General features: G+C 41.6%; 1 protein-coding gene across 1 annotated transcript in view; it reads left to right on the forward strand.

Moving 5' to 3' along the window:
* Positions 1 to 12,597, forward strand: part of mute (gon-4 like protein muscle wasted) — a 39,719-nt gene that overhangs the window by 1,658 nt on the left and 25,464 nt on the right. Inside the window, exons 3-14 of the mRNA XM_080280390.1 lie at positions 77 to 200; positions 446 to 564; positions 3,556 to 3,727; positions 4,283 to 4,434; positions 5,307 to 5,391; positions 6,783 to 6,800; positions 7,464 to 7,629; positions 8,972 to 9,139; positions 9,705 to 9,811; positions 10,577 to 10,762; positions 11,402 to 11,538; positions 11,977 to 12,138. Coding sequence (XP_080136516.1) covers positions 77 to 200; positions 446 to 564; positions 3,556 to 3,727; positions 4,283 to 4,434; positions 5,307 to 5,391; positions 6,783 to 6,800; positions 7,464 to 7,629; positions 8,972 to 9,139; positions 9,705 to 9,811; positions 10,577 to 10,762; positions 11,402 to 11,538; positions 11,977 to 12,138 — 1,596 coding nt within the window. The remainder of the gene's footprint in view (positions 1 to 76; positions 201 to 445; positions 565 to 3,555; positions 3,728 to 4,282; positions 4,435 to 5,306; positions 5,392 to 6,782; positions 6,801 to 7,463; positions 7,630 to 8,971; positions 9,140 to 9,704; positions 9,812 to 10,576; positions 10,763 to 11,401; positions 11,539 to 11,976; positions 12,139 to 12,597) is intronic.

The raw sequence follows: 12,597 nt of genomic DNA on the forward strand, positions 1-12,597 counted from the left end.
GGAGGTTACCGGTATTCTCATTCTGAACCTCATCCTCAGCATAATAGGCTAATACCTATTTTTTCATTGGGCTTAGGGTGGATGAGGGTGAGGTGCCACAGGAAGTGATTGAACTAATCCAGTCGGGGATCGATGAAGCACTAGAAGAGAAAGCCAAACGTACCCATCTTACAGCCATCCACGTCAAGAATATAATCAGGGTAGGCTCTTGTGATTCAAGTGACCATTTTGAGCCTAGCAGTACTGTATCTCTCTCATTTTGTTCTTGCCATCTGGTGCTGACAAAACATTTAACTGTGGCTTCAAGCTTGGCTACCCTTTTTACTCTAATCTGACCTAAAATTGCCTTCTCTCCATCTTGAGTGCTAAGTTGATGCAATAAATTAACACACACACACACACACACACATACTATAAACACATACAGTTTATATTTTTTTTCCAGAATGTGATGACAGATGAGAACGTGGTTGCCATGATGCGCAACACAGTGGTTGGGCTGCAGGGTGAAGGTTCGGGAGTGTCAGCTGTGTATGAACCCACCTTGACACGTGCAAGGACAAAGTGAGTGTGTGTGTTTGTATGTGTGCATACATGCATTCTTGTGTGTGTGTGTGTGTGTGTGTGTGTGTGTGTGTGTGTGTGTGTACATTCATACATGTGTGTGTGTGTGTTCTTACCTAATTGTATCTTTACAGGAATGAGTCAAGCTCGTGCTGTCCTGTGTATTATACCAGTTTTATCATACATATCCTTAAATTGAAGGATAATTTTGGCAGACACTATTTCATTCGGTAGTGCTTTCCATTGATCATTTGCCTTATCTGGGAAGTTGAATTTCCCTACATCTTTAACTCCTCCCTTTTTATGTATTTTTTTGCAATGTTCTCTTGCTGATGCTTCCCCATGGGTTATATATTCATGTATGTCAAATTTCTCTTTCCCTGAGATGCTCTTATATAGCATAATCATGTTTCTTCTTTTCCTTCACTCCTGTAATGTTGGTAGATTCAGTTTTTCTAGTCTTTCTTCATAGCTTAGGTCCCTTAAGCTTGGTACTCATCTTGGAGCTGCCCTTTGTACTTTTTTAATCTTATCTATGCATTTTTGAGATGAGTATTCCAGACTACTGATGCATACTCCAGGGTTGGTCTGATGAACGATGTTCTTATCTTTCTCAGCATGTCTTCATTGTATATGTGAATGCTATTCTCATATTAGCAAGAAGTGTATACATGTTACGTACCTTCTTACTGATGTGGTCAGCCGGATAGTCTGTTAGTGACAATCACTCCTAGGTCCTTCTCCCTTTCTGATATGTGTACGGTTGATCATCCTAACGTATAATCCCAGTGCGGTCTTTTCTCACTTTTACTAAACTTAATTACATGACACTTGTCCATATTAAATTCCATTTGCCATTTATTGTTTCACTCATGAAGCTTATTTAATTCTACTTGTAGCTCTCTGCAGGATTAGACTGTAGCACCAGTCGAGTAGGGCAGTACTCCCAAGGTGGATGGAAAACTGATGATAGGGAGAGCTGGAGCTCCCGTTTCATCAACCCTCGGGACTAGGTCCCGACCATCCCTCTTTTGCTGAACTTTTTCAATGTCTCAGTAACACAGAGAGTAGGCCAGCGTGCTCTCCAATACAAGTTTCTGTAACTATCAACACCAAACTACATGCACAGTACGCACCACACTTCCTTTTCCAAAATTAAACAGATCATGGCAGCGCAACATGTGGCCTTGGAGTCCCCAGGGGGGGGAACCATAAATGCCCCTACCTTCCACCCCTCTCCCGTTGACGACTCGATCTGCCTGGAACCAGTGTCTGACTCTCTTCTTCATTTCTGCAACATTCGCGGCCATTCCTCTAACTTTCGCTCTGTTGGGCACCACCTCTCCTTCTCTAAACCTCACCTTCTTTTTCAAACTGAGACTCGGCTGTCCAAGGCAACTGACAGCAGACCCTTTTCTGTTTCCTCCTACATTCTCTATACTGTACTCATTTCAGATCCAAAAGTGGCTGTTGTGTATACACATGCAATGACTTATCTTGCTCTCGTGTTCCTGAACTCTATTCTTCTGAATTCTCTGCGCTCTGGCTTCAGCTTTCCTCACATTCTCTGACTAAATATATCTGCACTGTTTACTTATCTCCTAACTCTACTGACTATCATAAATTCTTTGACTGTCTTACTTCTACGATCGAACACATTCTATCCATTTCTCCTTTCTCTGAAATCTCCATTCTAGGAGAATTCAGTGTTCACCATCACCTTTTGCTCTCCTCTCCTTTCACTGATCCACCTGGTGAACAAGCCTACATCTTTTCTATCCTTAATGACCTAGAGCAGCTTGTACAGCACCCTACCCGTATCCCTGACCATCTTGGATAGAGCTCCAACATACTTGACCTCTTCCTCACAACTAATCCTTCTGCTCACACTGTTAATCTTTTCTTTCTGTTGGGCTCCTCCGATCACAGCCTTATCACCTTAATCTGTCCTATCGCTTTGGTACGGCCTGTTGACCCTACAAAGAAATGTCGTCTGTGGCACTTTTGAGCTGTGGATTGGGAGGCCCTCAGGCAGCACTTCTTTGATTTTCCCTGGAATGATTATTGCTTCCATGGCCGGGAGCCATCTGAGTGTGCCACGCGCATTACAGATGTTATTCTCTCGGGTATGGAAGCATACATTCCTTTCTCATATCCTCTGACTAACGAGAGAAAAGACTTGCTGTGGAATAGATACAGAAGAGACAATAGTGAGAGGGCATATACAGTAACAGCTACAAACAGGCAAGAACTGATTAAACAAAGATAAGGAGGGAGGCTCAAAGACATTTGAGGAAGACATTATAAATAAAAGTAGTGATCAGCCTAAGCTGTTTTACAGCTACATCCAAAGCAAAACCAAAGTTAAAGATGAAACACAGTCCATTACAGATGAAGGGATCATATATACACAAGAAAATGATATTTGTGAAGCGCTAAATAAAAACTTCCAGTCAGTTTTTACAAAAGATATTGGAAGAGATGATATGGAACATGCATGCCCACATGTATTACCAGATACAGGGAGGTCCCGAAGATATGAGCAGTTAGGTTTCATTTGGCATAATTGTATAATGAATTCACGTACAACAAAACACATAACTAATGGTAAAATATTGGTTGGGTTCAAGGAACCCATCAATGGCAAGTTTTCAAGCTAAATATGAAGCTGAGAGAGAGAGGAGAGCAGTAAGAAAGAGTAGGGGATTCCAAGTGTGGAAACAGAGAGAGAGAGAGAGAGAGAGAGAGAGAGAGAGAGAGAGACTACTTACTGATTGCTAACTACAAGTACTGCATATTACCTACAGAAAACTATTAACTTCCATACTGTATTTAGTGCTGATATGGTACCAGTATTTATTAAAAAAAAAAAAAAAAAAAACTACTTACTGCAATATTTTTAGAGTACTACTTGCTGAATACTACAGCATTTATAGAGAATTACCACTTACTACAGTACTAATGAAGTGGTACTACAAATATCATAAACAGAGAACTTCTAGAGCAGCAGGCAGCAGGTGGTGTAGGTAACATCTGGGCAGGGCTGTCCAGCCACAGCAGCGGCCCATCCACCACCCTCACCCCAGAGACTCAGGCCCTGGCCACATTGGATTTCCCGGATGAGGATGAGGATGATGAATACCATCCAGAGGCAGATGATCAGGTGAGAGATTGACCTGGGGAATGTACCAACATGTGTATGTGGGAGAGTGTATTGTATTTGAATTTCCCTGATAAAGATGAGTCCAGTGAACATCACCTGAAGACTAATGACCAGATAAGAGACTGATTAGGAGAGTGTATTTGAATGAAGAAGGTTCAGTGTAAGAGTATGTGTCAGTATAAGAGTATGCGTCAGAAGAGGGAAGGTAAAGTCACCCGTAGGCAGAAGGACGAGGAAAGAATGAAGGAAAGACAGAAGAGGATAGAAGGAAAGAAGGATGGAGGAGAGGAAAGGGCAGTCACCTGAGAGCAGCACTACATCAGGTGAGTGGCTGGTGAGTGCTTCCATCTACCACCGTATTAGTTGTTACAGAGGTAAAATTACTGATGGGCAAAAATGGTCTTTCATATAATCCCATAAGGTCATCATTAATTGTACCTAAAGTTACAATTACTGATGACTGTGGACAGAAATGGTCTGCCTCATGGTCCCATGTAAGGTTATTATTACTGCATTGTAGATAAGTGATATTTGTAATGGATGTGTTTTTTACAGCTACACAGTGATGATGAAAGTCTCCTGTCCAAGAGTGTGATGAGTGATGGTGGTTCCCCAGCCACTCCTCGCACCCCACTCAGCCACATCTCCACCCCTGCATCGTCATGCACCCTTACCACGCCACACTCCACTGGGTCAGTCACATCCCTGCCCCTCATGCACTCCACAGTCCCCTCTCACTTCATGCCATCACACATGACACTGTAAACACACACCTCATTCAGCCACATCACCGCCCCCACCTCCTTACTGTAAGCACACACCACACCCAGCCACATCACTGCTCCCACCTCATCACACACTGTCACCACACCTTACTTTACCAGATCGGTCACATCCTCATCAATCATGCACTCCACACACCCCTGTCACCACAAATGCACACCTTTTTCACACCAACACCTTATCACATCACCACACCTGCCTCATCACGCACCCTCTTCATACCACACTATGCTTGATCAGTCATATCCATGCCAATGATGCCCACAACACATCCTTCCACTCTCTTCCATTCCTCCCATTTCACTCTCAGTTATTTTTCATTCCAAATAGAAATAGTTTTTATGTAATTTATTGTGTCTGTCATGGCAAAAATAAATGTGTGAAGAGGTGGTGCAGTCTTTATCTGTCTGTGTCTATCTATCTATCTGTTGCCAGATGCTTTAATTCTATGAGAGGTGGTGAGAGACAAATCGCCTCTATGTTGCCTTATTGTCTACCATTTGCCTGCCCTGCCCCAAACTCACAACCTTCATTCGTGTATCTCTCTCCATTCCATCCCTCCATCTTATCCTTGGTCTCTCCCTTCTTTTCTCCACCTCCTCACTCACATACTCTTCTTGTCAGTTTTTCATTCTCCATGCTTTCCACATGACCAAAGCATCTCAGAGTGTTTCTCTTAACACTTCCAGTCACATCCACATCAACACCACAATGCCTCATTACTTCCTCATCCATCTGTCTCTGTCTCCATGCAGTATAATGACTTGCTTTAATACATCGTCAGCGGTGGTGTGAGTACTCCGGCCAGTCAACCTCGGGATATCTTGAAGCTGCCACCCTCTCAGAAGAACAATGCTCAGAGAGCCCTCTCCTTTGATAAGGTAGGGCTCTGTAGACCTTGAGATGACTGTTAAGTTGCCTGTTTATCTGTTTATGTGTCTGTCCGCATACCTAACTACCCGGTACCTATCTGTATGTGTGTCTGTCTTTCTGTCTTTCAGTCAGTCTGTGAATCTATCAATCTGTTTATCTGTATTTATATCTATGTATAGCCAGGTCTCTATAGGCCTGTTTCACTATTGGTCAGATGTAGGAGAGGGATGCCTTCATGTGGTGCCACTGATATAACCAGGAGGTTCACCTGCCTTGTTATACAAACGTCCCTCATCTACATTCCTTTCCCTCGAAAGGTGGATGGTGGTCTGCAAGTGAAGGACAGTGTAAGCTTGCAGTCCACTGGGTTCACATTCAGATGAGCCTTTGTGACACCACCACCTTCACTCCTTCAGTCCAGTGATGCGTATTATATTTTCGTCTAGCTCCTGCCAGATGATTTTGGTCACCTACATCATAATCATCACCATCATCATCATCGTCGCTGTTGTCGTCATCACACTCCCGCTCACTCTCCCTTCAGTAAAGTAAATGCCTGACTCCACCATTTTGAAAAGTTTCCTGCATGAAATCATCTTACAGTGAGAATGGTGTTGGAGAGGGATGCCTTCATGTGGTGGCACCGACATACCCATGTGGTGGAGCTGTGCAGTTATACAAACATCCCTCCCTCCCCTGTCCCTTGAAAGGATGATGGGAGGCTCCAGGATATCGTCATATTGGGGCCACAACAACACCCCTACTCCTTCAGTTTTATTTTTGTCATTTTTCAGTTTATTTTTCATAGCTCAGCAGTACAAAAAAATAATGCTACAGTCTACATCATTTCCATAGCACCTTTTTTGAGACTAGCACATCAGGAGATAGCAAGAATGTCATGGAACAGATGTCCCTAGGCAGAATGTGTTGAATGTTATGGAATAGATGTCCCCAGGCAGAATGTGTGGAATGTTATGGAATAGATGTCCCTAGACAGAATGTGTTGAATGTTTTGAATGTTATGGAATAGATGTCCCTAGACAGAATGTGTTGAATGTTATGGAATAGATGTCCCTAGACAGAATGTATTGAATGTTATGGAATAGATGTCCCTAGGCAGAATGTGCTGAATGTTATGGAATATATGTCCCTTGACAGAATGTGTTGAATGTTTTGGAATATATGTCCTTAGGCAGAATGTGTTGAATGTTTTGGAATAGATGTCCCTAGGCAAAATATGTTGATATATGCAACTCTGCAAGTCCTTTCAGAGTGAACAGTGAACAAATGAATGAATGATGATCAAGGTTTTGTGTTATCATCATCATCATCATCATCATCGTCCATCACCCCCCCACACACACTTTTTTTTTCCCTTCCTATTTATGGTGTTAGGTAGGTCCAGAAAGCAAAGGAAGTGGAAAACTTGATAGAGGGACCTCTAGTCACCAGTAAACCCAATAAAATGCATCACACACTTATTCATTCACTGTTGGCAAGCCTACAGAAGCCAGACCTCCTTACAGGTTTAACCATCTACACATTTGCTTAATAGATATGCTCTATATTGCCTATGAGATAGAGTCAGTCCATTGACAATCAAGTTAAAAAGGGGATGCCAAACCCTTGTCATGTTCTTATGTAATTTTTCAACCTGCTCGATCCCCTTTCAGTTCCGCAGCCCTGCCATCCTCCATGTATTGCTTTCTGGCTCACTCTTATACCATACTCACTTTAATCTTATGAATTGTCACTATCATGCTTGTGATCATCATCATACTCAAGACCTCATTTCCCACCTAAGAATGGGGTGAGGTAAGGTCCAGAGAGCAAGAACAACCTGAAAGAAGGAGAACTAGCCAAAAGTCTGCCAAAACTAGCTAAAAGTCACTCACTATGCTAGTGTCAGGAATTCTGACCCAACCCCACAAGCATAATCATCTGCATGTATATGAGTCATGTCACTTATCAGCTAGAGTCAATCCAGGAACTCTCCTTCACCAGGAAAAATAGAGGTGCCAAACCTTTATCATCCACTCCTTTGTGTGTACCTTTTCCAACTAGCATTGTATAATTTTAGGAAGTGGTAAGCCAACGTACTAGGTCAAAGCTGCCCCTGACGGAGACCCCACTGGAGTGCCTTGAGATGGCCTTCAAGCCACCCGACGTTACTAAAGATATGTATGAGACCGAGTTGGATGACGATGTCTGGAAGAAGTTTCTCATCGACTTCATACACCCACTCAGTAAGGATTAAGTGATAAAAGGCCATCCTCTTTTTTTTTTTTTTTCCCAAAATGATATATTCTACTTTTAGGATAAGTGATTAGAGGTTGTCCTTTTTCCCCACCCCCCACCTCATCTTCAATGATTGATGTTAATTTCCGCACCAAAAAATTCTCTACAGTATGTTATCATCATCATCATCATCATCATCCGGACCTCCTTTCCCATCCTAAGGCAGGATGAGGAATAGCAACTTCCAGACAGCCTAAGTTTGCCCAGTCCAGTGGGCCACGCTTCCTTTCATTCATCATTCAACCCCCTGGAGAAAAACTTTCACCACATTCTGTAGCTTCATGTAAAGGTATCCGATAGAGTCAGTCCAGACGCCGTCACGTTAAAAGGGGTGCCAAATCCCTGCACATGCACTTCTCACAACATTCATTCAGCCAGCCCAGTGTCATGTCAGTCCCCTAGCCTCACCGATTTCCATATCTCTCTTCGTCACACACTCATCTGCCATATCCCTCCACCTTCTCCTTGGCCTGCCTCGCCTCCTCCCTCCTTCAAATTTGCTCAGATATACATTTTTCACCGCTCTATTGTTGTCCATTCTCTCCACATGACCATACCATCTCAGCACACCCTCTTCAACTCTGGTGTCTACAGACTTCCTCGCTCAGCATCTCTCACGAATCACATTATTTCGTATCCTATCCATTCTCTGTACTCCATATGCATTCCTCAACAGTCTCATCTCCACTGCTCTCACTCCAGACTTTTCATGTTAATGCCACACCAGTTAGTGCTGGCACTAACACACCTTCATGTAAGCCCAGCGCGGGTAGGTTAGGTTAGGATGTGTCCAGTCAGTGAGATCTTATGTAAACACACTGTTTTGGGTGTCTTAAGGCATACATATTTGAAATAACCTATCTTTAAATATATTTTTATCAAAAAATAAAAGTATGGAGCTCCTAGAACCTAACCCCCTATTTTACATGTAAATATAACATTATGTCACGTTTTAGTGCGAAACTGATTTTGCACGAGCTTCTGCATAACCACTCTTGAGTTGTATGAAGAGTGTACTGTACCACTATTGGTGTGGCACAGGCAGAATAAATTAGTAAGGCAAAAGTTTAGGGATATTCCATAACAGATGTGAGATTATTGTCCTGGATGTATGGTCAGGGACAGATGTATCCAGTAGTTGGTGTGTTTTTATCTGATGGAACTGGGCCACTTCCACAACTCCATCTTAGGTACTTTGTAAATGTTCTTCAAAAATTAGAAGGTTGTGTGCATCTTTACCCTCTTAGTTTTAATAATTGGACCATATAACTATTGATGCCACACCTGCAGAGAGCTGTGAGGGTGGAGAAGAAGAGGAAGACCCTGAATATAACATCCTGGAGGATGCTGAGGATGACCAGGACCTGCGGGAGGAAATGCGTGGTGACCGTGCTGTGCAGATACCCCGGCGAGAGATTCAGGAGCTGATGACTGAGCTGCTGGACACCCTAGATACAGGTTGTGTCTTTTATAAGGGTTAGGTTTGTTAAGACATAATGTAAAGCTTATTTTGATGTGGGATGGAATTGAGGAAGAACACTTATAATACTCCAGCATTTCTTTCCATGTATGTTGATGCTTGAAAATGACAAACCCGAGTATGAAAAAGTCTAGAAAATAAGCTCTGACTTGTAGTTTTGTACTTTATGTGAAGTTAAGTGTTACATAACATGAACTTACTGAAGTTCTATTATTCATTATTGTCTTTTAAAATTTTTTATTGCTACTTCCAGGCAGTTTACTTAGCTTTGGAGAGTGCTTATGTATTGGAGGAAATAACAAAGGTTGTATCTAACACCCCAGTTCAAAATAATATCTTCATATTTGAGTAAAATTACCTGCAGATTGTAAGATTGTTCACTCTCATCTTAAATCTCAAGACCAACATGCCTAGCCCTGGGCTCCTACACTCCTCATGGGGCATCATAAGATTGGATGATGGGTGGATGGATGTAAGAATGTAGCATAAAAATGATTTCACTGGATTGTAGAGGCTAAAAATGCTACCATACTGTATGTACAGACTCAAAGCCACCCCTGCGTGCCCACCTGGCGCCACTGCTCCTGCACAAGGACATGCCACGACGCACGAGCTTCAAGCCACAGTCTGGTCCTCCTGATAAATCTGAAGTGAGTTTCTATGGGATACGTTTATGTGAAACTACAGAACTTGGTGAATGTTTTTGGTGTATCAGATAGAGCCAGGATTCTGGGGGCTTGAATGGTGAGCGAATGGAAGCATGGCCCATTGGATTGGGCATATTTGGGCTGTCTGGGGATTGCTACTCCTCACCCTGCCCTAGGGTGGGAAAGGAGGTCCAGATGATGATTATGATGATGATGATGATGAGTTTCTGTTGTACAGCTAGTCCTCTTTGTGAACAGTCAGCATTAATGTTCCATAGTTAGTAATGATGTTCCGTTTCTACTTATAAACATGGGTTTGCTAGCTCTTAAATTACAGTTCAACCTCCCAGATCCAAACATCTGGTATTTAAAAATCTCCACTTTTCAAAATACTTCTTCTTGCAGTGGGGGAAATTGAGATTGTCTATCCTCGCACAGTAATTGCATATTTGAAGACAAAGTTAATATGTGTACTAGTTACCAACAAATAGTTACCAACAAATGATATAATAACAATACAAGGTACTTCATTGCATTTGCTGTTCATGGTGCTATACGCTTTTTTTTTTACATGATTTTTGTATACTTTTCATTGTGATGATCCTCTCCAAAATATTCCGTTGTCCTTAATTCTTTGAACCCCAGCATTTCAGAGATTAGAGTTCTCTCTTTATGTGGAAAAATCTGTGATATTTTGGAGCACATCCACAACTGTTCCTGTATCTGTTACTTTGATTTACTTATTTATTTATTTTATTTTATGAGCAGCCAGATGCTCCAAGTCCAAGTGGTGCCATCTGGGTTGAGATTGCGACGGTTAATTTCAGCAAGAGTCAACTGGCAGTGCTTCAGACTCAGATGATTCAGCACACACAGCTGTTGGCTACTTCAGCTGTCATGGCATCTGGTGCACTGGAACTTGAACACATTATTACCAACGTCACTATTCTCTTGGTAAGAAGGGATTCTCTCTCTCTCTCTCTCTCTCTCTCTCTCTTGTGTGTGTGTGTTTGTGTGTGTATGTATGTGTGTATATATATATATATATATACAGTACCGTATATATATGTATACATATATATATATATCCATCCATCCATCCATCCATCATCCAATCCTACATTGCCCCATGATGAGCATAGGAGCCCGGGGCTAGGCAAGTTGGTTCCTTTCTAGTTCTTCTATATTCTTTCTTTGTTCTGTTATTAACTCTTTCTTCAGTTGTTCCATGCCATGTCCCTCTCTTTTTTTTGCTATCATACACCTTCTGTTAAACTAATCCTTTTTCTTGTTTTCTTTCCCACTTACTCATGGCGCATATTTTTCCACTCCCAAATTATAGAGGTCTAGAAAGATATCCCACTTCCTCTGTACCTCTCTTGTTTCTCTGAATTTTCTCCAACAGTTGGAGCTCATGATGCTGCAAATTTGGGCTGTCTGGACATTGCTACTCCTCACCCTGCCTTAGGGTGAGAAAAGAGGTCCGGATGATGATGATGATGATAATCATTATTGAGAATGACTACTACTGTATAAAGTGCTTATGATGATTTATAATGATTTACAAGAATAATCTTATTTTACCTTTCATAGGATGACTTGAAAAAGAATGGAGAACTGAGTGACTACAAGCACACCTTCTTCTGGCCCCCAAATCTTGAGCCGGCATATGAAATTGTTGAGAAGATGAAGAAGAGAGCACCTGTGGCTTTAGACACTGAAAAGCTAAAGTAAGTTACTATTTTTAATTATTTCTCTGATTAATTGTTTTCCTGTTGTTTGTTTTTTCTAACTTCACAACGATCTCTAACCTCTTTCAGCATGGTTGATGGGCAGATGTAGTCACACAGTAAGTTTGATTTGAGTATTAATTAAGGAGACTCATGCCCCCCTTATATATATGAGTTAACAAATTTTATGTAACCACAGATACATAAGACCCATGCTTTATGATTATTTCATTATATTATTGTAACATTTTAGCACCATTTTTCATTTTGATATATATATATATATATATATATATACCGTAGGGTGGGAAAGGAGGTCCAGATGATGATGATGATGATGATGATGATTTTTGTTAATAGTAGTATTAGTATTATTAAAACAACGAGTACTACAGTAGGGCTGCTTTTGACTTATGCATTTACTTTTATCATTTGCAGAAAGTGCAGTCTCGCTGTTATAAATAAGCTAACTAAGGACGTGGTACATGCTATTCTGGAATCCACAGCCTTCCCTTACCCTCACCTTTTGCCTGTGAGATTTTTCCAGCGACCCAACATGAAAGGCTATAGCAAGACCGTGTTTGTGCCCGCCGAGGATGGGTAAGTTTATTGGAGTATTTATATTATGTCTGTGTTTGCCGAGGAATGTATATATCCGTGTTTGTCACTTGCTGAGGAGATTATGTCTTTGTTTCCAATGAGGATAGGTTTGTTTGGTGAAGAGTTTGCATTACAGTATGTCCTTGTTTGTTGAGTACTATACTCGTAAGGATATATGTTTTGTTTTTTCTGCTGTTAATGAATATATTATGGAGGAGTTTTGTCTCGTCATATCATCAGCTTGGGAGACTTAGTTAACCTTTAGACTGCAATGGACCTTTCAGAAGATGGTGTGAATTTTTGTATTTTTCATGCTTTATTATTCATGCCTAACGTTTGATTATGCTTGCTGAGTGGGGCAGTAGGTCATGTAGATCCCTTCCAGGCTGCAGTAGGTGTTACACCAGTCAGTCTGCCACTGGCCATCTTAGAGTGAGAATAGTGCTCTGTTTCTCACAA

Source organism: Coenobita brevimanus, chromosome 84, assembly GCF_032717465.1.
Source record: "Coenobita brevimanus isolate Jiangsu-jjx chromosome 84, ASM3271746v2, whole genome shotgun sequence".
Lineage (NCBI taxonomy): Eukaryota > Metazoa > Arthropoda > Malacostraca > Decapoda > Coenobitidae > Coenobita > Coenobita brevimanus.